The sequence below is a fragment of the Amblyraja radiata genome, chromosome 1, assembly GCF_010909765.2.
Source record: "Amblyraja radiata isolate CabotCenter1 chromosome 1, sAmbRad1.1.pri, whole genome shotgun sequence".
In the NCBI taxonomy this organism is placed as follows: domain Eukaryota; kingdom Metazoa; phylum Chordata; class Chondrichthyes; order Rajiformes; family Rajidae; genus Amblyraja; species Amblyraja radiata.
The window spans coordinates 15,698,678-15,724,389 of record NC_045956.1 but is presented as its reverse complement, the minus strand read 5'-3'; the positions used below and the strand labels follow the sequence as shown (position 1 = coordinate 15,724,389).

At 44.9% G+C, this 25,712-nt stretch overlaps 1 protein-coding gene across 1 annotated transcript in view; it reads right to left on the bottom strand.

Annotated features, from left to right (window-relative positions):
* Positions 1-22,529, bottom strand: part of frem3 (FRAS1 related extracellular matrix 3) — a 144,373-nt gene extending 121,844 nt beyond the window's left edge. The window contains 2 exon segments of the mRNA XM_033018180.1: positions 9,105-9,194; positions 17,377-22,529. Coding sequence (XP_032874071.1) covers positions 9,105-9,194; positions 17,377-22,390 — 5,104 coding nt within the window. The 5' untranslated portion in view covers positions 22,391-22,529.
* Between the last annotated feature and the right edge of the window lie 3,183 nt (positions 22,530-25,712).

Genomic DNA, 25,712 nt, shown 5'->3' with positions numbered 1-25,712 from the left:
TTTGTTAGCCTTTTTTCACTCCTAATTTGCTTCCCTCCTTTCCTGGAGTCACAACGCATGCTGAGATGTGGTCCAAGGGCAGCACTCAGTCTCCGGGATACTGCCCAAGAGGTCAACATATCAACGTTGGTTTCAAGTGTCAACAGGCAGAGTTATCTTTTTTTTAAACCAAAAATACACTGTAGATTAATTCAATTATTTACAATGCTATTTACAACACTAAACAATTCAAACAAACGGCCACTACAGTACAAGTAAAACTAATAAAATTAACATTAGATAAATATTTCCCCCATCCTTGTTATAGGTATGTTGCAAAACCTACCTTCAGCGGGGCTGCAGATCTGTCCAAGCCCGTGTGTGTGTGATTTTGGCGCCGTTGAGAGGGGGGCGGGTTTAAAACGCGATTTTCCCTTGGCTATTCAAATCGAGGTTGTTCAGCCTACTTAGTTGCTGATGAAAAATCGCTGCGAGGTTCATTCGCTGCAGCTATTTTTAAACTTAATTTGTTAATTTAATTGTTATAGTAGGTTAAATATTATCCTCGAAACCCGCGACCGCCGACAATGGGACGGATCTCATACAGGGGACAATGGAAGCTAGGTTGTTTATTTTTACTTTAAAACGCGCTTCTTAAGATCCCTTTATACAAAGTTTTATGTTGCGAGTAGCTAATTTGGGGCCCCATTAAATCCGACAATATTTTTCTGGGCATATTGGGTACAAATCTACTGCAATGGGAACGTTCCAAACCAGCACGTTCCACAGAGTTCCACAGGATCCCACTCAAAAGCTGATTTAAATGGCCATTAATTTACAGCAATTGAACACTAAATTCCTTCCATTTGGCCTATAAATTAATGTAAATGAGATTTAAAAATCATGTTTTATTGTGAATTCTTTGTGAATGTTATTTGGACACTTAGGCTAATTAAAAATGTTAATCTTTTCTTAAGAAATGGATAGATGTTTAGATCTAGTAATTGAAGTTTGGAATTAGCTACAATTGGGTAACTAACTAATTATATGCTTTAATTTCAGGTCATCCAAGTAAGATTGTTTCATATTTGTTTCAGAATGCTTCAATCTATAATAACTGAAAATTTCTTTCAGTTCTCTTAATTTTTAAGAAAGTTATGGGCATTTCACTGTCCTCGATCACAGCTTTTGTGTTAAGTCAATGGAAAATCAATAGGGAACAAGATGCTAATTTCCGAGTATGAAAATGGCCATAACTTTTTTAATACTGAAGATATGAAAGTGAATTAGGTGTCAAATTAAACTTATTTTTGTGCTTTATCTGATGGGATAAATTGCAGACTTGATTTTTTAAATCTCAAAATTTTGTAACATTGCTACTTGTTAAGAATGCATTCCACCCCCCGCTGTGCCCAGTGGAGCCAGAAATCCCCCCCCCAATCCCCCCGTGGACAGCACGTAGCCCTGCTCTAGTACCACCCGGGCGCGGACGTAACCCCGGAAAAGGGGCACAGGCTGAGTTATCAGGGCAACCTAGCGGAGTTCTTGCACGGTGAAAGCTGCAGACACCGTACTTGAACTCCCTGCTGAGGAGCAGCAACAGTATTAGTGTTTGGAGGCCATTGGGAAGTATGATTTACAAATTTAACGGGACGATAGCAGACCATAAAACTCCAGTACGTTATCTTGCAATTACTGAATATAACCGTTTATGCAACACTTTCAAGGTTTTTGAAACCAGATCCATATTTCCCAGAGGTTAGATGAATGTGAAGCACCAGAGGATATCTTCAACTATAGAAGTTCACATAGTCTACCCTGAGGTGTTTTTCACACCTATCCTAGCAGAAAAATATGGCAAAGTGATGATGTGAATTTGCGGCAGGCTGTATAAGGAGCTGAGTTTTGCTAACTCAACCTGCACTGGTGCTACAGGCATTTCAAAGTACAGAATTAGTCTAGTTTAGTTTTGTTTAGTTTAGAAATACAGCGTAGAAACAGGCCCTTCGGGCCACCAGGTCCGCGCCGACCAGCGATCCCCGCACATTAACATTATCCTACACACACTAGGGACAATTTACATTGACACCAAGCCAATTCACCTTCAAACCTGTACGTTTTTGGAGTTTGGGAGGAAACTGGCGCTCCCAGAGAAAACCTTTGCAGGTCATGGGGAGAAAGTACAAACTCCGTACATGCAGAACCCGTAGTCAGGATCGAACCCAGGAATCTGGCACTGTAAGGCAGCAACTCTACCGCTGCGCCACCAAGCAACTCTAAATTATTAACCAGCAAAAGTGTAATGAACATGAATAAAAGTGCCACTATTTGTTAATTAGCTTCTATTAAAATACAAAGGAGGAATGTCAAGAAAGCAGAATCAGTCTGAAAATCCTAATTCCAAGAAAAGCTACATTAAGTTACTACACAATATTCTGCAACAAAGCAATCATCTGTGTAAGAAAGAACTGCAGATGCTGGAAAATCGATGGTAGACAAAAATGCTGGAGAAACTCAACGGGTGAGGCAGCATCTATGGAGCGAAGGAAATAGGTAACGTTTCGGGCCGAAACCCTTCTTTAGTCTGTGTAATGTTTGTTATCAGAAACAGCTAAACATAGAACAAATTAGTAACGATAATCTAATATAATTGCAATTTAAAACTGCTGTAAGTAATTCTACATTCTCATAATTATTCTAGTCAGCAAGTGAATATGAAGTGAATTGGAAGCTTTTCCTAAATGTTTGTCTTCCACTTGCTTGCTGCTGACTTATTTCAGATGTCAGCAGAAGATGATAAACTGTGTGGAGACTAGCATAGCACAATCATAACACATTTTCTTTGCTTCTAGCATTGTTTTCACCAGAGATGAAATCCCAGCACAAAGCAGTAAGAGGCAGATTTACATTTAACCTAAAATATGCACTATTTGGTTTAACACTTAATTGGGAATGGTTGAAACACAATAGGAAAGGTTTTGAGGGACATGGTTGAAATGTGGACAAATGGGACTAGCTTACATGAACATCCTGGTTGGCACGGACAAATTGGGCTGAAGGGCCCGTTTCCATGCTGTATAATGCTCTGACTATAGAGTGCCAACTCCATTGAATTTTACTTCGGAGTCACGTGAGTGACTACGTGAAGAACCCGCCAGGACGCATGCGTGCCATATCGCTTCACGCATTGCGAAACGACAGACGGGGTGGAACGACGTTCCCCCGCAGCGGTAAATTTGAAACCGCGACCGACAGGTAAGTGAATTACTCTGCGGTCATTTTTTGTTTCCCGCGCTGTTTTTACAGGGGGAAACTGGACAAAAATAGAGTCCACAAGGGCTGCGTCTAAAGCTGGCTGGGGAGGACCGCGGAGTTGCGGGCAGCCAGCAGCAGCTGAAGGCACCAGCATCACCATGAATGGGATCAGCTGTGCCGGACTTAGCACCCGCGCCGGCCAGATCAACACCACGGCCGGGCGGGAAGGCTACACAGATCAGAGCCGTTGACTCTGACAAGTTGAAACGGCAAGCGGGGGGAGCATTCCTCTGCAGCGGCAAGTTTTTAAAACCAAGACCGACAGGTAAGGGAATTACTGCGGTCGTGTTTGTTTCCCGTGTCTGTTTCTTACAGGGGGAAAATATGGACAGGAGTCCACAAGGGCTGCACTGGCTGGGGAAACCGCGGAGTTGCGGGCAGCCAGCAGCAGCTAAAGGCACCAGCATCACCGTGAGTGGGATCAGCTATGCCGGACTTAGCACCCGCACCGGCCAGATCAACACCACGGCCGGGCGGGAAGACTACACAGACAGAGCCGTTGACTCTGGCAAGTCAAAACGGCAGGCGGGGGGGAGTATTCCCCTGCAGTGGCAAGTATTTTAAAACCAAGACCGACAGGTAAGGGAATTACTGCGGTCATGCTTTGTTTCCCGTGCTGGTTTTCACAGGGGGAAACTATGGACAGGAGTCCACAAGGGCTGCACTGGCTGGGAAGAACTACGGAGTTGCGGACAGCCAGCAGCGGCTGACGGCACCAGATCACCGTTGTTGGGATCAGCTGTGCCCGACTTGGCTGACAAGTCGAACTGCAAAGAAATGCCGCGGGGACCAGCGTTACTGGGGCCAAATGGAGCGGCTTATGGAGCACATGCTCCACTGTGACAGACTCTGGGAGATGGAGTCTAGTCACAATGGGTATATAATACACCCATGGCAGCACCTTATCAGGGCTGCACAGTGCATCTCCCTCGGCAGAGGGGAGTACTGGGAGCCAATTCTGGACTGGCTCTGAAGAGGGGTTTTGCTGAAGGAAGAAATCAGTGTGCAAGGGGTGCAAAAACAAGGAAACCTCCTGAAAAAGTAGTCCAAGTTTGTACATCTAAAAACAACTACAGGAACATGGCTGTAATAGACACTACTGCCAAATATTTGGCACCAGAAAATGGGTATCCCTCAAAAATTCCCCACGGTGAACAGTTACATCTGAAAACACATTGGAACGGGAATCAGAAGGCAGGATGTTTAGCTAAGACGCTGTGGCATTATTCTGCAATACGGAGTATGAGATTAATAGTCTCAGGAGAATGCCATCCGCCCAGCTTTAAACCCTAAATTTGCAGAGCTGTGCAGACCTGAAGGGATTAAACCACCAATATTACTACTTGGGGGCAACCTGTCAAAACAGGTAAAAGAGCTCAATAAGGAGGCCAATACCCTAGGGCTCATAAAGGTGGCAACAGGCAGGATCTCCTACACACGACAACAGCACCTCCACGCACCCACCAGCAGGAAGACACACAGAAGCTGGTGGAAGCTCAAAGGCCGGGCTACAGGACAGAGGTCTTTTAGGCCTGGCCCAGACCTTCGTGGAAGATGTGCAACCCCAAATCCCAAATCCCAAAACCAACGCCACAACCTCTACGGCGACTGCAAGGAAGAAAACAAACTTTCCACTGGTCACCATGGAGGTAGGGGGGTCTGGTCTCTTCCAAAAAACAGGAGGTGTAAATAACACAAATTGGTGTGTAGATTACATTTTCTTGGGAGGCATGGAGTGCAATAACTACTAACACTTATTTTCTACCTAGTGTTCAGGGATATACAATTGAATTTGTGCACAAAATTTCCCGGTTCAGCATGTACCGAACTGAACGTTCGTGCCTTCACGATAAGAAAAACTGGAAGCGCATGCTGAACTGGAGAGGCTATGGAATCATGGGGAAATCCCAACACGACTCTTTGGAATTCGTGTCAATATCTTTACGAAAAACAAAAAGATGTGGTTACCAAACATTCAGGTCTGACAAACCTGAATACATTGTGCAGTAAATTCATTCGAAATTGGAAACCTTTGTTACTGCCAAACAATTGATTCCATAGGCTACTTTATGGATTGCATCCATTAAAAGATGCTTACTATACGGTGCCTATGCGGAAGGATTATAGACGTTATTAATTCTAAGCTAACACCTTCCACCACTAAGGACTACTTGGGGTTCACCTTTGACTTAGTCTACATGTGGGTAACTTATCAAAGGAAGGTACAGACTTAACTGAGGCCAACAACCTCATTGACATCAGTAAACCACCTATTCGACTGGTAGCAAGGGTAATTGGCAATACTGTGGCCTTTCCAGCCACACTGTTTGACCTTTGTATTACCAATAATTACAAGGACAAAGGTATAAGCACTTAAAACCAATACTGGTCATGTGTAGAGACCAATGAGGCTACCAATCTAAGCAATCACGGAATTACAATGATAGGGGAAATATTGGGCATTGTTCAAACCCTATCATTGTCAGCAACCATTCAGTGGTGCTACAAACTGATGCCAGTGTTCATGGTTGGCGTGTTACTAACCCCATCTCTAGTTGTGGATATAGATGGGATGCACAAGAAGGTTTCCAATTTCGAATGAATTTACTGCACAATGTATTCAGGTTTGTCAGACCTGAATGTTTGGTAACCACATCTTTTTGTTTTTCGTAAAGATATTGACAGATACATGTCATAAACTACTTGGAAATGTTGGGTGCGTTCTATGGACTAAAATCATACTGTTCAGAAATGCATCACCTGCATGTTAGACTACAGATTGATAACACCACCATGGTGACATATAATAATAATAATAATAATAATAATATATCTTTTATTGTCATTGCACGTCAGTGCAACGAGATTTAGTGTGCAGCTCCACTGATGTCCAGGAAAGGTAAATAAATACAATACATAAATAAACAAGCTGAATTGATTGACGTGACCATCTGAGGGAGACTGTCCAAAGGGGGTGGGTGGGGGGGCACTCATTAGGGCCGGTTCAGAGCCGCTATAGCTCTTGGGATGAAACTGTTCCTGAGTCTGGAGGTTCGGGCGTAGAAGGCCTTGTAACGTCTGCCGGAGGGAAGTAGTTGAAACAGACCGTGGCAGGGGTGTGATGAGTCCTTATGGATATACTAACTACATGGGTGGAATCAAATCAGTATCATGTGATAATCCGGCTAACACAATTTGGCAATGGTGTATTCAGAAAAACATTTGAATATCAGCTAGTTACCTACCAGGTAACCTCAAATTTAGTGGCAGACACCAGGTCACGCAAATTCATGACAAACATCGAATGGATGTTGGACCACAAAGTGTTTGCTGATATTGTAGCATGATATGAAACACCCGAGATTGATCTATTGCATCTCACCAGTTGCCTATCTGTGTTTCTTGGGAATCAGACTGGGGCATCAGCGATGGATGCCTTCTCGCTGCATTGGGGGGGGGGGGGAGGAATTGTTCTTTCTATGCATTCCCTCCTTTCTGCCTCATCAGTCGGGTATTACGCAAAATACAACTAAACATGGCTCTCCGTTCCGAAATAACCAGATTGTTGGTTCATCCCGTAACGGGCGGGAAAATCATCCCTACCATAATAGGACAAATGTGTTCGTCAGCAGAATCTTAAGTAACCATTTCCGGACCTGGGACTAACGAACCGAACAATGAACATATACAGTGGCTCACAGGCAGTCCACGAAGAAACTATATCGGGTCCACATCAGGAAGTGGGAAACATTGTTCTAGGAACAACATCACTACTGTACGACGAACATAACTCTGTTCTGAAATTCCTGGCTAGCCTCCACTATGATGAGGGGCTCAGTTTAGTGCCACAAACTGCGCCAGTAGTGCCTTTTCAGTATTCTGGGGCAAGGATCAGAGCGTCATTCTGTCGGGTCTCACCTAAACTCATGAGGTGAATTTTTAATATTATCCCCAAGGACTAGTTTCCCTTATATGGTATATGAGTATAGTCCAACATTACTGAGGAATTGGTCAACAGCTACAGCTCTGTCCCTGCATAGACTTGCACATGACATGGTCATGCTTATGGCATTGGTCTCAGCACACAGAATTCAGTCTTTACATAAATTAAGGCTGGATAGTAACACCTCTTCTACAAGTAAAATAACTTTTTACATCCACGAATGAGTTTAACAGAACAGACCGGGATCGTCAGGCCTCATATCGAGTTTAGTACATACCCAATAGGTGATTGCCTATGCATTATGAGACATTTGTTCTTATACATAGAGAACTCTAAACAGCACAAAGGCAATGAGATGTGACATTGCAGAATCAAAATTAGATCTGTATCATGATTACCCCATAAGACAGGGGCTATAATTGTTGTTAATAGTTCATCATGGAATTTCAATGTCGGATTCATGTTTGAATACGTTAACACTATTTCCTCCCTTAGTCAATTAAGGCAGTTGAGAGGCATGGACTAATTTCCACGGCATGAAATCACAGAGCTTTGAAATCTTCACGTAGTCACTCACGTGACTCCGAAGTAAAATAGTAAGATTAAACGAGAACTTACCAGTTCGAAGTTTGATCGTTATTTTATGAGGAGTAACGTTGAGGGATTACGTGCCCTCCGCTCCCACCCTCGATCATAAAGTTCAAATGGTATCCTTTTTTCTCTAACCTTACTATGTTCAGGTCATTACTGTTATCTGTGATTTCACACCGCTGCTTTGAAGAATAACACGCATGCGTCCTGGCGGGTTCTTCACGTAATCCCTCAACGTTACTCCTCATAAAATAACGATCAAACTTCGAACTGGTAAGTTCTCGTTTAATCTTACTATTAACCTGTGTATCTGCCCAGTGTCAAACTTTTTAAGTGGCACTTCCTGATTCAGATGCTGGTTGATTCAGGAGACACAGAGTTGATTGCCCCTTTCACCTATGTCCTGGATGGTATGTAGAAGGTAAAATATATATCTAACACGAACTATCAAACAAAAATCCAGTAATATGCAAATGGTATGTGATGCCACTTATTTGCAAAATATTGTAAAATCCAGTCTTTGGTGCTAAGGCTGTGCTAAAGGTTTGGATTAAAGAACAAATCAATTACCTCCTCACTCAGACCTAAACGCTCAAACAACAGGAATACACTGGCATTCATTCTGTAATTCATAAAGAAATTGTCTCATTTGTAACATAATTATTAGCCTACTTAGAAAGCATGTACATGCAAAACAAAGGTTTACACTGCAGTAGTTTGATCTGGATTATTGATTTCTCTTCATGTAACAATCAGGATTAATCAACAGCTTAAATATAATTGCCTTTTGGATTTACAATGAATTTCAATGTACTCAACAATTTAGTTTAGTTTAGAGATACAGCGCGGAAACAGGCCCTTCGTCCCACCAAGTCCGCGCCGACCAGCGATCCTCGCACATTAACACTATCCTACACGTACTTGGGACAATTTCCACATACATCAAGCTAATTAACCTACAAATCTGTACGTCTTTGGAGTGTGGGAGGAAACCAAAGATCTCAGAGAAAACCCACACGGACACGGGGGAACGTACAAACTCCGTACAGACAGCACCTGTAGCCGGGATCGAACCTGGGTCTCTGGCGCTGTAAGCACTGTAAGGCAGCCGCTGAGCCACAGCCCTTAAATATTTTCACATAGTAACAGTAGGTGATAGGCCACATATTAGTAATAAAGATGAAGCTGCCTCAATTCATCGGCAGCAACTCCTCAATAAAAAAAACATTCGATAACATAGCCAGTAGATTAAACCAAGTAATAAGCAAAGTCTTACCAGCGTCTTCAATGGAGAAATAGAAGGCATCATTTGTTGCATTTTCACCTTCACGCAAAACGTAAGAGATCTTCATGTCATCAATGTCCGCTGTCAAAATGGAATTCACAGCCAATTAATAGATTGTTGGGTTCATTAGCAAGCGAATGGTTTCGTTATTATTCTAAATACACTTCAAACTCATGAATTACAGCATAGCCAAGTGAAAGAAATGTTGCACCTTACAAATTAGCTGGTTAATTCCTGCTTGGAAGTCATTGTATAGATGCATAGTGCAGATTATTATTCTTTGCATAACAATGGTGGATAGAAAACAAAGACAGAAAATGCAAAATCCAAGAAGCATCTGTGAAGAAAGTGACAGGGTTAATGTTTCGCTTGATGCTTTTCATTCATTCCTGATTCCCCTCTTTCTCCAGTCAGAAATGTTATGAATTCCTGGCATTTTATCGACTTCAAATATCCATCATCCATCTGTTGTATGATGGAGGGCAACACCAATTAACACTGGGCATGACACCAATTTAATGCTTCCCCATTCTGTACCTGTCAGTAGCAAGATATTTTGATGGAGTAAAATGTCAACAGCAATTCCTCCACAAGTCCTCCAATAGGTTTATGGTGAAGATGAAAATATTTAAAAGTAACTTTATCACACAAGCTGCCAGATGAGTGAGGTAGTTGAGACAGGGACTATCCCAACATTTAAGAAATAGTTAGACTGGTGCATCTAAGACAATGATTTCCAGGCAGCATTAACTAGCTAATTTGTTAGCCGCAACATGTCTTTCACGTGGTTAGGACAGGTTTGGAGGGATATGGACCAAACACAGCGAGGTGAAACTAGGGTAGCTGGGACATGTTGGGGAGTGTGGACAAGTTGGGCCAAAGGGCCTGTACCACTCTATGACTCTATGGCTCTAAGTTTAAAAAAAAATCAATAGTAACATATTTCTAAGCAATCTTTAACAGAAATTTAAGCTTACTTTTTAAAAAGATAAGTTTTACTCTTTGGGTAATCTAAGCACAATGAAAGAATTGGTGCACTGTCGTGCAGTGTCATTGAGAGGGAAAGGCCTGAATCCAAGGTTATCTCCAAGTGCAAATCACCATCTTAGTTCAATGCCAGGAACAAAGTGACCGGTGATGCTTTCGCAAGACAGGAGAGTAAAGACAATAATCTATCACAACACCACAGGCATGACCCTTGAATAACATGTAAGATATATCATGTAAATACATCATATTCTCTTTACACCAGTGAGTGGATAAGGTGCAATATGGGACAAAATAAGAGAGAAAATGGAAAATAAATTTCAACCATTTAAAAAAATGTTCTGCACATTGCATTCTACAATCCATTTGTGTCCGCAAACATTTCAGATCAACGAAACACAAAGTGCTGGAGTAACTCAGCGGGTCAGGCAGCGGCACTGGGGTACAGGGGTGACTTTTTTGGTCGGGACCCTTCTTCAGACAGATCGTAGTAAGAGGGAGACAACTAGAAAAGAATTGGGAGCGGGACAAAGCCTGGCAAAGTGATAGGTGCTGTGAGAGGGGTTGTGATTTCAGGTGGGTGGACAAAGGCTAGAGGTTTAAAAAAGTGGAGTGAAATACGAAGGGATATAGGTGGAAGGGGACAGAGGAAGGGGAAAGGGGTGGAATAGTGGGGAAATGGGTGTGCAATCGGTTGGGCTATATAAGGGGGGGTACCTAAAATCAGAGATTTCAATAATCATGTTATTGAGTTGCAAGCTACCCAACGGAATATGAAATGCTTTCCGTTAGTTTGTGGGTAGTTCATTCTGGTAATGGAGGAGGCCCGGGACAGAAAGGTCTGTATGGGAATGGGAGTTAAAATGGTTAGGAAATGAGGGATCCAGTAGGCCGAGGAATTCTGGAAAAATCACTTGTAACTTGCTGCTTTTTCCCCTATTTCTATAACTCTTCCACTGAAGAAATGGTGTATGTGGAAAAATACCTATAGAAGTTCACTTCGTCTATAACCCATGTTCACATGACACTGACTAACATTTGTTTGGAGTTTACTACATTGTATAAAATATTATATTCAGAAACAATATTATAACTGTGTATTTGAACAATTCTATTAATGTAGTAAAATATCTAAAGGAATATTCATAATCAATAATTAAACTGCAAAACTAAAAAAAAGGGTAATGTTAGGAAGGCTAAATAAATGGTTAGCCAATTATTAGTCTTTCAAGAAAAGTGTTAGGATATTTAGTTGGGAGATTTTGCATGGCAGAGAGAAATAGAATATCAACATGGGAGGAATTTTACATCATAATATCAGGGCAGCTGAAGACATGACCACAAATTTACAGATATTCACAAAGAAACAAAAGGTGGGGCGAGGAGGGATGAACGCAGTTTTGAGGTTACAAAGTTAAAAAGGGGCAAGTCTATAACAATAGTTTAGTTTATTGTCACGTGTTCCGAGGTACAGTGAAAAGCTTTTTTGTTGTGTGCTATCCAGTCGGTGGAAAGACTATAAATGATTACAATCTAGGTCCACATTGTACAGATAGAGGATAAAGGGAATAAGGTTTAGTGCAAGATAAAGTCCAGTAAATGTCGATTAAAGATAGTCCAAATCTCACCAATGAGGTAGATGGTAGCTAAGAGTTGCTTTCCAGAGCTCTCTAGACTAATATTTAAATATGTTGATGAGAATCTTAAATTTAAACAGCAAAATAAACTTCTAGTGGAACTCTGCAGGCCAAGTAGCATCTGAGGAGGTGAATGGATGGTCCATGTTCGGCTTGACACCCTGAATCAGGATCATCCCTCTGCCTCCACAGATGCTGCTTGATTTTCTGAGTTCCTCCAGCAGTTTGTTTATATAACCATATAACAATTACAGCACGGAAACAGGCCATCTCGGCCCTTCTAGTCCTTGCCGAACACTTATTTTCCCCTAGCCCCATCTACCTGCACTCAGACCATAACCCTCAATTCCTTTCCCGTCCATATACCTATCCAATTTATTTTTAAATGATAAAATCGAACCTGCCTCCACCACTTCCACTGGAAGCTCATTCCACACAGCTACCACTCTCTGAGTAAAGAAGTTCCCATTCATGTTACCCCTAAACTTCTGTCCCTTAATTCTCAAGTCATGTCCTCTTGTTTGAACCTTCCCTACTCTCAATGGGAAAAGCTTATCCAAGTCAACTCTGTCTATCCCTCTCATCATTTTAAAGACCTCTATCAAGTCCCCCCCTAACCTTCTGCGCTCCAAAGAATAAAGACCTAACTTGTTCAACCTTTCTCTGTAACTCAGTTGCTGAAACCCAGGCAACTTTCTGCCGATTCCTTGTGTCGAAATATAAAGTGTTGGGTGATTGAGAACCAATGTACATCCAACATGGAGAGATCGTTTGGCAGCAAGATTGAATGCAACAGAGGAATGGGCCACAGTTTCGGATAAGTTCAGGTGTTTGGACAGCGATTGAGAAATAACACGGGGAAAGTATTGAAGGAGTTGCATCTCAATATGTCAAAATATACCCGTAAATGTTTCAGCAACAGATAAATTAAAACAGGAGTCAAAAGCCAACAAAGTTAAGGAGGTAACAGAAGATAAACTTTGTGATAGATAAGATTTGCAAACTCAGTGCAAATTCAGTATCAATGCAAATTCGGTGGATCTGTCCAATGCATAAAACATGGTATTTTACATTTACCTCTGGCCATCCTCTCTGGACTTGAATGAGAAAAAATAGAGCTTGGTGTTGGATTAAAGGTGAGTTCTGACCGCCACCACTGCATACAGAACAGAGTACAAGAAGCTTCCCCACATCGTTAATGCAGCTGTAGAGTTGCAGCTTCACTACATGTCAGTGTGTTAACAGGCCACTGTAAATCGCCCAGACTGCATAGGTGAATAGAGGAATTGATGGGAATGAGCAAAGATCCTATAGCGAGCAAGATAGTTCACTCGACGAAAAAGACGTAGTACGGTCATAGGCAGATTCATGGGTAATTTAAGGCCCCATTTCCGTAACCGGCTTCCGTCTCCGAACCAAAGATCCCTTAGGATAATAGTGCAGAGACGGAAGCCAGTTACGGAAACATCCTCGTAAAAATAAAAGTTATTTGGTAAAAATCTTCTCCTCATTTTCAGAATTTTAATTTATTAACACAAACTGTTCCCCCGCAATTTTGATTACACTGCGAGTCGGGTCGGGTCCGGTCCGGTTACGGAAATGGATGAAAAAAAGGCCCACGTTGCGTTCCGTTCCGTACTACATGTCAGCCCATTGCATTTAGCAGGAGTGGTCTATCTTGCTCCGCTATAGGATCTTTGGGAATGAGGGGCAAATAAAATAGAATAATTGAAAGATTAATGTAAATGGGTGCTTATGGCCAGTACCAACTCAATAGGCGAAGCCTCTGTTTGCATATTGTATGACTCTAACTCTATGAGTCCACATTTAAGAATTACTTGCATTAAAAGCTGTAGACAATCTCCAGCCGTATACAAGATAAAAGTCTCCTCTCTGAGGTTTTCTGCAATAACTTGCATTGAAAGCAGTAGACTACATTTAACCATCAGGTGGGGAACATCGAGCTATGCTAATATACTTGTAAATTTTAGGAGCATCAGTGTTGTGATTCAAAACAAAATAAATGTCATTTAGTGTTTAATGTTTCTCAAAGCTTCCATGATCAAGTCTGTCAGTGTTAAGATAACTGAAAGCTTACCTGAGGCTATTTTGGAACACTGCTTCAAGTTAACAACCACCATTCATCTTATTGACAAAAGCATGGATTATAGGATCACTTAAGATAAACATTTAGGCGACCACAATTATAGAAACAACAAGGACACGATGAATCAATGGAATGGCAGGAATTCCCAGTCAACAGAATGTTTAAACATTTTTCTACCTGTGTTAAATGCCGAAGGGCAAGATAAGGGAACCATAACTTCAACCAGCTTTAAAATTTACTTTCAACATATTCACACTTATTATATTCAAATTACAATTAAAAGATGTAGCATTGAGGAAGAAGCTGTCATTCATCAGCGTAATGGCTGGCCTGTTAGTCAAAGATACTTCCTTGAATATCCAGAAGCCTATTCATCTCTATTTTGAAAAAAAAACACACAACTAAACCTCCACAACCTTCTAGGTAAAACATTCCAAAGATGCAAAGCTAGTACATTTTTGCACGTTATATTGTTTCTGTCACGTTCCTGCCCATTCATCCAGCTTATTTAGATGCCTTTGAAACCATGTTGCATCATCCTTCTTATTCACAATCCAATCACACATACTTTCTACAACAAATATGGGGCCATTTTACAAACTAAGTCATTGCTGGCTCGAACTAGACTAATTCTACCAGACTCCATCCATCTCTCTTTATTTACTTGTAGCCCTACAAATGTTTTTCTTGTACGTGCCTCTCAACCACCTTTTCATAACCTTACTGCAGAATTGCCCCATTTTGAAGGAAACAGAGCAAACTATCTGAATATTGAATTCAACAATTTCAAATAGATTGTTTTGTTTCCTTCAAAATGGGGCAATTCTGTGGTAAGGTTATCCATCTGTAATATTAAGCCATTTTATTTTGTTCTACACGGATACTCCTTGATACACTGGGGATTTCCAACATTCTCCTATTCTCAACCGCATTTCCCAGCTTTTAAATGCTATTTTAATTATTTTCAATCTCTCACCACCATTACAAAAAAAATGAAAATCGGATGGCTTCATAAACAGCGAATGGCAATCCCGGCCTCATCCTGTCAGATATTTCTGGCTGTTCCATCGCTCTCCCACCCTTTTAGTAAAATTATGCTAATGTGTTTTCTCAGGTTTCCAGTTTTCATAGGAGGAAAGATTGAAAAGACTAGGCATGTATTCACTGGAGTTTAGAAGGATGAGGGGGATCTTATAGAAACATATAAAATTATAAATGGACTGGACAAGCTAGATGCAGGAAAAATGTTCCCTATGTTGGGCGTGTCCAGAACCAGGGGCCACAGTCTCAGAATAAAGGGGAGGTCATTTAAGACTGAGGTGAGAAAAAACTTTCACTCCCAGAGAGTTGTGAATTTATGGAATTCCCTGCCACAGATGGCAGTGGAGGCCAAATCACTGGATGGATTTAAGAGAGAGTTAGATAGAGCTCTAGGGGCTAGTGGAGTCAAGGGATATGGGGAGAAGGCAGGCCCAGGTTATTGATAGGGGACGATCAGCCATGATCACAATGAATGGCGGTGCTGGCTCGAAGGGCCAAATGGCCTCCTCCTGCACCTATTTTCTATGTTTCTATGTTTCCTCTAGAAACATTGGGCCCATGGCTTCTCACCACCATTCTTTCTGCCCATCACACACGTATGCAATTGTATGTTGTTTGCTAGAAAATAGCTGTTTCAGGTGTTTTTCATAGCACGGCTAAAACCTTCTGGCCTCAAAGAAAAATCACCAGTGGCACATTCTGTTTTTAATACTTGGTTCAAGATTCTCTTTCTAAATATCATTCATGCGATTAAATTCCCTCATATGTCTACACTTTTTGCTGAAGGCATTCACATTTTAATTTCTGATGTCTGACATTTATACTGACAAATCGTATTGCCTTTGTCCAAATTCAGTTTTGCGCTCCTTATTTTCTAAGTCCTAACAATAAGGCATGAGTTCAATAGGAACCAAAACTCAATACAGAGGATTGACTCAGGAATTTAGTTCATCTTTGTGACCAATGGTTTTGCCATAATTGTGGCTTAGTATCGTGCCACGGAAATACTGAAGATCGATCTATTAATGAGTGGAAGTTACGAAGGTGCTAATTTCACATCTTAAGGATCAAATGTTCAAATTCTAACTGTTCAAACTGTAAATTGGCATCCTTTACAACAGTTAACAAAGTAATAAAAAGGTGGTTGTATCAAATAAATGATTGTAGTTATAAGCTGGATACAAGATACAGAGAAACAATATCCAAATATGCAGTATGCCTGTAATTTTTAGTGTCATCCCAAGACTAGTTTGTCAATACAATATAATTGAAAAACTTAAATATTTTCTGTTTTAACAAGTATAAACCAGGTGTTGATAGCATAATACTTTGGTAAACTAAAATTGTAGTTGCCAATTAATTTTTTTAGTATCCAATATTCACAATAATGTCATGTGCTGAATGAATTGTCTCTGTGAGTCTTACTGAAGGTTTCTCTTGATGGCAGGAAACATAAAAAGCAGGATTCTCTTTAGCTATGCTTTAACCTCTGGCATGGCCAACATAAGTCAATACAACAAGAATTGCATAGTTAAACTCTGTTTACTATCTTCCATTCTTCTGGCTGCTCCAGGGTGCTTTTGACTAAAAGCTCAAGTGGTTTTCAATACAATGTCAGCAATTGTTCACCTAATTCATGTTCACTGTGCACTGCAGTAATGCCTCGCAGACTTGAACGCCCTTTAAAACGAAGCTAACAGATGTTGTCATGTGGATGTCTCTACTGAACACTGTAGTGAATTATGCAATGATCCTTATTTCATGCCACACACCAATTCATTCACTATTTCTATATGCTGCCGTCTGGAAGGGCACAGTAGCACTCAGGAACCACTTTCTTTAATCACTTTTAACTTCAAAGCATTCTTAAAATAGTTGTCATAATCAAATGCTGTCTTCAGACTGGTAATGCTATGTAAAGCTCATTTTTTACTTAGCTCATTTTTTGAAACGTCCTTCATGCACCTGCTACCTTTTGACGAAACTTCACTGATCAGAGCTTGTTAATCTTGGTTCAACTACTTAATCCAAAAACAGTCATGCAAGAATAAACAACGGACAAAAGGCCAGACTGTGTGAATAAAAATTGTCAAACGCATAGCATTGCATACTTGATACCACTTCAGTACAACCGGTGCTTAATTACAAGAGGGTTGAATTGTCATATGTACTGACAAAGGAACAATGCAATCCTTCCTGGAGGCAGTGTCATGTTGTTCAACACCAGTCACACAAAATCAGCAAATAAGTGTAAGAAAATGGACAAAAATACAGCTATAATAGAGACCACATGTGAAAGATGTCATTATTCTTTGGACAGATACTATTTGTTCAGGCTGCTGTCTTATTTAAGCCTATCATATTTGGAATGGTAAATTAGCGATTGTTCAAATAATTATTATCATCTAATATACAGATTAAATAGATAGTGGGAATAGAGAGATAAAAAAGCTTTTGTGGTTAAAACTTGACTATAAAACTTCACACCAACCTTGACTGAATGTGGTAATACTGTCGTTTCCCAGATCAGTGTTAATAATGTAGCCATGCTTTGGTCCCTCAGAGATCTTGTACTTCAGGAGCTTGTGTGGGCTGTCACGATCCTCGGCCTTCAGTGCCTTGTTGGTGATCATAAATCCAAGGTGACCAGTGTGCATTAGTCGAAGTGTTGGAGCCCCTTTGTTGACAATAATTTGTGGAACACCGTTGTCAACAGCTGCGATCCAGATCTTCATCGTCTGAGGCTTGCGCGTTTCAAACACAGGGTCAGGGAACACGTAGTATTCAGTATGTGTGCCATCAGTTACTGTGAAAGAGAAACTGTCTTCATTTGTCTCCGTGCCATCGTGTTTGTAACTAATAAGATTGTCATTGAGGTCCTGCTTGGTGAAGCTGGTGACTGGTTGGCTTCTGTTAAACAGCAACTGACCATGAACAGGGACCTGGGTGATAATGAAACTGAGAAAATAGTCTGGCGTGTCGTGGTCCTCTACTGTGAGCTCAAAGGGAGTGATCAGCTTCCCTTCCCCTTCGCTCACGACCAAGTCATGGATCGTGAGTACTGGTTTCCTATTGTCGACATCTGTTATGGAAACTCGAAATGTACGAAACACTGGATTGTAACCATCGGTAACCTCAAACTCAAAACTGTCCATTTTAACTTCATCATCCGATGTATGGATATAATAGATTTTGTTTCCTGCTAGTTCCAGTTGAGTGAAGGAGGTGATAGGCAGGCCAGGACTATCAGTCTTTTCCAGATGCCCTCGTCTCGGAGCACGAGTGATACTGAACCTTAAGTTTTCGTCGGGGCTGTTAATATCACTGGTGCTCAGTAAATCTGTAGTCAGCGTCACCTTCCCACCTTCCTTCAGCGTGACACCTTTGTTAATTACTTCCGGGAACACCGCATCGATGCTGCCAACGCTAATGTAAAAATAGCGATCAATCAGTGGGTTGATGCCATCCGTCACATCAAACTTAACGAGATCGCGCACGCCCGCTTGGCCAGCTTGCACATACTGAATCAATCCTTTATCGATTTCATCCTGGGTGAAATTCATGCCGACTGTGAGGTTCTGAAGCACATCGCCATCTTTCATCAAATGTTGCAACAAGCCTTGCCTTGGGCTGTGACGAATTACATAAGTCAACGTTTTGTCATCAGAATCCAAGTCTGTTGCTTTTAAGATTTTGTTGGTTATTATCTTCGACTCGCCTATTTCTACTTCCAGGCCATCGTTTATGGACATTCGTGGAGTTTCATCGTCAACCAGGATTATCATAATTGGGACTGTCTTGTCCACAGTATATTTGCCATCTGTAACTCTGATATCAAAGGTGTCTTCATTGGTTTCAGAATCATCATGTTCGTAGACAATGGTGGAACCGATGGAGATGTCCTCTAGGGTAAAGCTTTTGATGGGCACAGTACCCTGTGCCGACTGTTGCACAAACTGACCATGCTTTGGCGGTTTAGTTAGGATAAAATGAAGTTGGTCAGGGGGAATGTCGACATCGGCTGCATTCAATATTGGGCTGTCCACAACGAGGCTCATCCCCTCCATCACCACAAACTCACGGACAAAAATCTCTGGCGTTTCGTCGTTGGTTGGGATAATTACAATTGGGAAGAAGAGGTGGTGAGAGAAGTTAATGCCGTCGGAACAGTGGAAGGTGAACCTGTCCTCCACCTGTTCAACCCCCTTGTGAATACTTTGAACATAGTGGACGTGGCCATCTCCAACATCCTTCATGGTAAAAGCACTAATGGCCTTGCCGCTCCTCGACTTCTCAGACCCTGGAGCCGGTGAAATGTTTTCAACGTAACCCGATGTTGGCTGGACAATGATTATGCACAGGATGTCATCCTTTAGAGTATCTATATCTTCAGCGTTTAAATGTCCCGTTGTGATGGCATTCTTCCCCCCCTCCAAAACCGTGTACTGCTCTCCAACCTTCACATCAGGTGCCACGCTGTCTACGGGCAAGATGGTGACTTGAACCCTGACTCCTTGCACCTTATTCCCGCCAACCACCCATTCATTTGACATGTCAGAGACAGTCAAGTTGAACCAATCGTGTTTCTTCTGTGTGCCAACCTCGCCACTGGTATGGGCATAGACCACCGCTCCATTCATTAAATCCTCCTGGGTGAATCTCTCCACTGGCAGCCCGTTGGCCAGTATTTCCCCCAGTTTGGGTGGATTCTCCACAATGAATGTCAGCATTAAGTCATCAGTGTCTTCATCCGTGCCTCGGATGACGCTGGTGGTGATTTCAGTCGCTCCGTTTTCAAGGACGTCGATGTGGGAGCCAAGCTGACCCTCGGGCAAGGTGATGGTGGGCGCCTGGTCATCTACGGGACTCACCGTCACCCTAATGGCCACCGGCACTTGGTGGAGCCCGTCGGCAACGTCCAGCCTGAAGGAATCGGCGGTGGTTTCGCCTCCGCTGTGCCGGTACACAAGCCGCCCGCTTGCGATGTCGTCCAAGTTGAAGGACTCTCCTGCTGAGATGGTGACCCCGACATACTGGAGGCGGCCGTGCTGGGGAGCCTGGGTCAGGGTGAAAGTGATTCTGTCCCGGTCCGTGTCCTCGTCGCTGGCGTCCAGCTCGCCGGCCGTCAATACGAAATCGCCGCCCTCGGTCACGGTGAAGCCCGTGTTGCTGATCTGCGGGGGTTTGTTGTCCACCGGCTGCAGGAAGATGGTGAAAATGCCTCTGGCGGCGTTGCCCGCGGGGTCGCGTACCGAGTAGGTAAACTGCACCATCCTGGCGGTGATGCCCAGCTCCTGGTCCGGGGGCCGGTAGGACACCTTGTGGTGACTCACCTGAGCCTGGGTGAACTGGCTGACCGTTGCCTCGGGGTTATCGGTCAGCACCAGGTCCCCCGTCCGGACCGGGTTGTTGTCGTCTATGTCGGTGGGTGGCGATAGGATGGTGTACCTCAGTTGCCGGTCATCCGAATCCAAGTCTGTGTAGCGCAGGGACTTCTTGCCGAGGTGGCTCAGCTCGTACTCCCTGACCACCATCTGCAGGCTGGTGCCGGGGAACAGCTCGGGGGGCAGGTGGTCTACAGGCTCCACTTTGACCGTCAGACTGTGCTCTCCGGACAGGTTGGGTGGGTCGTTGTCGTCCTGCACACGGAAGGCCAGCGAGTCCATCACCGTGTGGGTGCTGTGCGGCCCGACGTGCCTGTAGTACAACTTGCCCTCCAGGATGTCCCGCTGCGTCCACTGACTCACCACCTTCTCGTACACCCGCTGCTCCTGCACGTATCTCCAGCCTGTATGTATCTCCTGGGGCCTCTCTCCCTGCCGGAGGAGCAGGAGCCCGAGCGGGGAGTAGGGAGCCTCCAGCACGAAGCGGATGGCCGAGTCCTCGGAGTCGATGTCGCTGGCGCTGAGGACGAAGGGCGAGATCTGCCGGGTGCTCTGCTCGGGCAGCGCCAGGCCGGTGTTGGCGTTGACCACGGGCGCCTGGTCGTCGGTCGGGGCGATGCTGATGGGGTAGAGGAACTGGACGCGGTGGCCCTGGCCGTCCTCCATGCGGAAGACCACGTTGTCGCTGTGGGACTCGCCGCCGTCGTGCTGGTAGACCACCAGGCCGGCGTGGAGCTCGGCGGGGCTGAACCAGCTGCGGGCTGCTCCCAACACACTCAGCCGGCCGTGCCTCAGGCCGTGCACCACACTCACCCTCACCCTCTCCACGTCGTCCTCGTCGCTGATGTGCAGGGTGGACAGCGGCCGAGACTGGCCCTCGAACAGCAGCAGCTGCCCTCCGCCTCCACTAGCTACCGGCGCCAGCGTGTTCATGGGCTTCACCACCACCATGAAGGCGAACGGCTCCGAGGCGGCCCCTTCCGCGTCCACCGCCTGCAGCTCCAGCTGGAAGATGCGCTCCTCGTCCGAGTCTGCCGCCGGGGGCTTGTAGGCGATGGTCAGCTCCCACATGTCCCCCTGGTAGAAGGATGTGATGGGCTGGTTCTGGTCGGCGGTGCTGATCAGCTGCCCTTCGGCCGGCCCCAGGGGCGAGGTGATGTTGAAGATCAGCTGGTCGGCCTCGGTCTCCACGTCCTCGGCCGCCAACATCTCGCTGGTGATGGCCGTCAACACGAACTGATCCACCTCCATCATCATCATGGCCACGAAGCTGGGTCTGGGCGGCGTGTTCTCGGCTCCCGGGCGGATCCGCACCACCAGCTGAAAATACTCCTGCCTGGCCGGCTTGCCCCGGACCCCCAGCCCCAGTAGCTCCACCAGCATGGGGATGTAGTCCCTGTTGGGGGAGCTGATGGTCGCCGTGTGCTGGTAGCGGACGCCCGCTTGCACGAAGGCGGCGCAGTCCACCGACCGCCCGCTGCTGCTGCTGAAGTTGACGAGGTGTCCATAGCGGGGCAAGCCCCCCTCGCCCAGCAGAGGGGTGAGCTGGCAGCTCTCAGAGCCCCCGTCGTAGGTAAAGCCCAGCACCTTGCTATCGATGGGGTTGCTGGCTCCGTTCAGCCTCTCCACCACCAGAGGCACGTTGCGGTTGACCACCTGCAGCTGCTGGAAGACCACCTGTATCTCCAGCGAGAAGGGCACGATGATGGTGTCGGTCTGTGTGTCGTAGCGGAGCTGCAGCCTCACCCGGTCCGCGGCCGGGCTCCTGGAGCCGTGGTGGGTGTACGTGACGTCCCCCGGCCCGAAGTCACAGGGGAATTTCTTGGGCGACAACACGCCGGGTCTCTGGGACAGGGGGTCGTTGTCCAGCACCGTGACCAGGCACCTGTCTCCCGGGAGCACTTGGATCATCAGGTCGTTGACTGGGTCGATGTGGACCGATCTGCCGAAGGGCGCTCTCACCAAGTTGTTGGCGACCAGCAGCGTGTCCCGGGAGGGCTCCGGCAGCTCCTCGGCTTGCAGGGCAGCCAGGAGGAAGCACAGGCAAAGAGCACTGGCCGTGGAGAAGCGGCTCGTCCTGCGGCCGCCCGCACCTGCCCGCGGCTGCGGGGAGAGCGGCATCGTTTCTGCCTGCACTTTGTCCGAGCCCCGGGAAGTTGTTGTGTTTTGCGCTGCGAGAGGGGCTGCTGCAGCTACTGCTGCTGCTGCTGTAGCTGTCAGGCGCACATGGACAAAGTGCTCTTTTCTCGCAGCGCCAGCTCCAGGTAATGCAGGCCAGCCCTCGGCCCGGCCCCCAAACAACAGCGAACCCGCCTCCCCTGGAGAAATAGCCACCGCGCCTCCCCGCCCCGAAAACACTGACCCCAGCCCCTGGAAGGAGATAGACGGGGGTTTCTTCAGTAAGTGCCTACTTTGGGGTCCCGCTACATTGATTCCTTTCAGACAGAAAATCCGTAATTCTATACAATTTCTTCTTTTTCTATATTGTTAATAAACATAATCCTGATAAATAAAGATTAAATCCTAAATGAATAGCCAAAGTCAAGTTTATTCGTCACATACACATACCAGATGTGCAGTGAAATGAAAAGTGCCAATGCTCGCGGATTGTACAACAAAACTACAAAACAGAATGGAACAGAAACACATATTCACATGTTGCATATTTGTGGGAGGGAAAAAAAAGAAAAAAACCCAGCTATTTTAAAGTGATATATTTAATAAAGTGATATATTTCAATATCTACACGAAGTACTGGAGTAATTCAGCGGGACAGGCTGCGTCTCTGGAGAGAAGGAATGTCCCTCGGGGGACACTGATCCCAACTCCCAGGAAAAATAAATCCCTGACCTTATCCCCTGGAGTGACACTGACCCATCCCCTAAAGAGATATTAATCCCACCTCCCGGGAGAAACACTGACTCCTATCCCGAGAGAACCACTGGACCCGCAACCTGGGGAGACAGCGAACCCCGCTCCGGGTAAAAAACTGACCTCATCTCCAGGAGTGATACCGACACCGCCTCCAAGAATATTCACTGGAATTTTGAAGGAAGAGAGGGGATCTTATAGAAACATATAAAATTCTTAAGGGAGTGGACAGGCTATGTGCAGGAAAAATGTCCCCGATGCTGGGGGAATCCAGAACCAGGGGTCACAGTTTAAGAATAAGGGGTAGGCCATTTAGAACTGAATTTAGAAGACAAATATTTTCACCCAGTGAGTTGTGAATCTGTGGAATTCTCTGCCACCGAAGGCAGTGGAAGCCAATTCACTGTATGTTTTCAAGAGAGAGTTGGGTATAGCTCTTGGGGCTAACAGAATCAAGGAATATGGGGAGAAAGCAGGAATGGGATACTGATTCTGGATGATCAGCCATGACCATATTGAATAAGGGTGCTGGCTCGAAGGGCCGAATGGCCTACCCCTGCACCTATTGTCTATGTGTCTAATATCTACTGACCCTGTACCCTGGAGAGACACTGTCGCCAACCCTATCTCCTGGAGAGACCTGGCCCCGTCCCTGAAAAGGAAAAAATTGAAGCCAAAATAAACTCAGGAACTCAGCGTATTTGTGGAGGGGAAGGGTTCGCAAAACGCTTCTAGTCCCGAGACAAATGGAACTGCGGATGCTGAAATCTAGAACAAAATTTAAAAGGCTGTAGGAACTCCGGCAGAATCTGTCGAGGGACTGGACAGACGACGTTTCGAGTTGGGACCCTTCTACGGACTAAAGAAGGACATCTTCGGTCTTCAGGATAAACTGATTTCGCCCCCGGCAAAACTAACCAAGCACCCCCAGGAGAAAATAGCCCACTCCTGAAGAAACACTGACCCCATCTCGGTAGCCGCGAACCCTGCCACCCCCAGCCTCAGCTCCACATATTACATCGAATATCGAATTCATCGAATATGTTCATGCAACCCATCAGAATGCAGAGGACATGCAATGGATGGTAGGTGCTGACCTGTGCACCCGATGTGGAGCTAATTGATTACTGAAGAAGCGTCTCGACCTGAAACGCCCACCTATTCCTTCTCTCCAGAGATGCTGCATGTCCTGCTGTAGTTACTGCAGCTTTTGTGCCGATATCTTAGGTGGGCGAGTGTGTTGGAGTGTTGTTTCATCAACGAAGCCTGGATAACCCTTCAGCCAAGTTGCAGTGATCAGTGGACAATTAGGTTGGTGCAGTCGATGGCAAGGCTGTGTGGGGGTGGGGGGGAGGACCACAGCCAGGGTCCCTCTGCTGCGGGACATTGATGTGAAGGGTCCACTGGGGACATCACCACAGGTGGCCACATGAGCGGCAAAGGTGGAATAACTCAATCACCTTGAAGGTCGCACGGGAGCTGCAGCCAGACCAGCGAGTGAGTGGATTGGCTGAGACATCATAATTAGTGTGTGGATAGTTGACTTGATTAGATTAAATGAAGTTCAGGTCTGGGGGAGCGGCCTTGGTGAGGGGAAGTGTGAGTCTTTGGCTCAAGAGTCTTCAGCGAGGAGGCTGAGCCAAAGAGACTACACTTGAATTGGTTTTATGTTTAATTTAATTTAAATATTTAAACTTGTGGTTTCCATTGAATCAAACGCACAATTAAACTGCTGTTTCCTTGCTGATTAGACAAATCTTTATGTCTGTAGACATAAAAAGCTGGAGTAACTCAGCGGGACAGGCAGCATCTCTGGAGAGAAGGAATGGGTGATGTTTCGGTTCGAGACCTGTCCCGCTGAGTTACTCCAGCTTGTTGTGCCTCTCTCCTGGTTAAACCAGCATCTGCAGTTCCTTTCTATACACTATGTCTGAGGATATGCTTGCGTGGTTGTTTCAGGTAGCTAGTGTCCATTAGCTACATTCAGTTTTTTTTAAAAGGACACTCAGAATCTCAGAATGAGTTGACAAAAATTGGTGGAGTTATAGATAGTAGGCTCGCTTTTCAGATGTTGCAGCTGTATGTAGATCGGTGGGCAGTGGAATAGCTGACGCAATGTGTAGGAAGGAACTGCAGATGCTGGTTTAATCCGAAAATAGCAGATGCTGAGAACGGCAGATGCTATTTAATCTGGACAAGTGTGTGAAGTGTTGCATTTTGGAAGGTAAATGGAGAATATTTAGCACATGGCATGACCTTTAGGGGTCCTGAGGTGCAAGTCTCCAGCTCCATGAAAGTGGCAGATCAAGTAGACACAGTGGAAAAACAGGTGATGGCATGTTTGCCTCGCTGCACGTAACAGTAATAAACTAAATTGAACTAGTAAGGGCGGAGGGTAAAGAGCAGGCATTGCATCACTTGCAGTTGCACTAGCAGTTGCTCCTCTCATCCACAACACTCTCCTGGCCTCAGTTTCCCTTTTCACCCCGAAACAATCTCTCAATCTCCAATTCCAGTCAACGCACCTTCCCACATGCAGCAAACTCCCAGCCTCCGACATCAGCAACCCTTC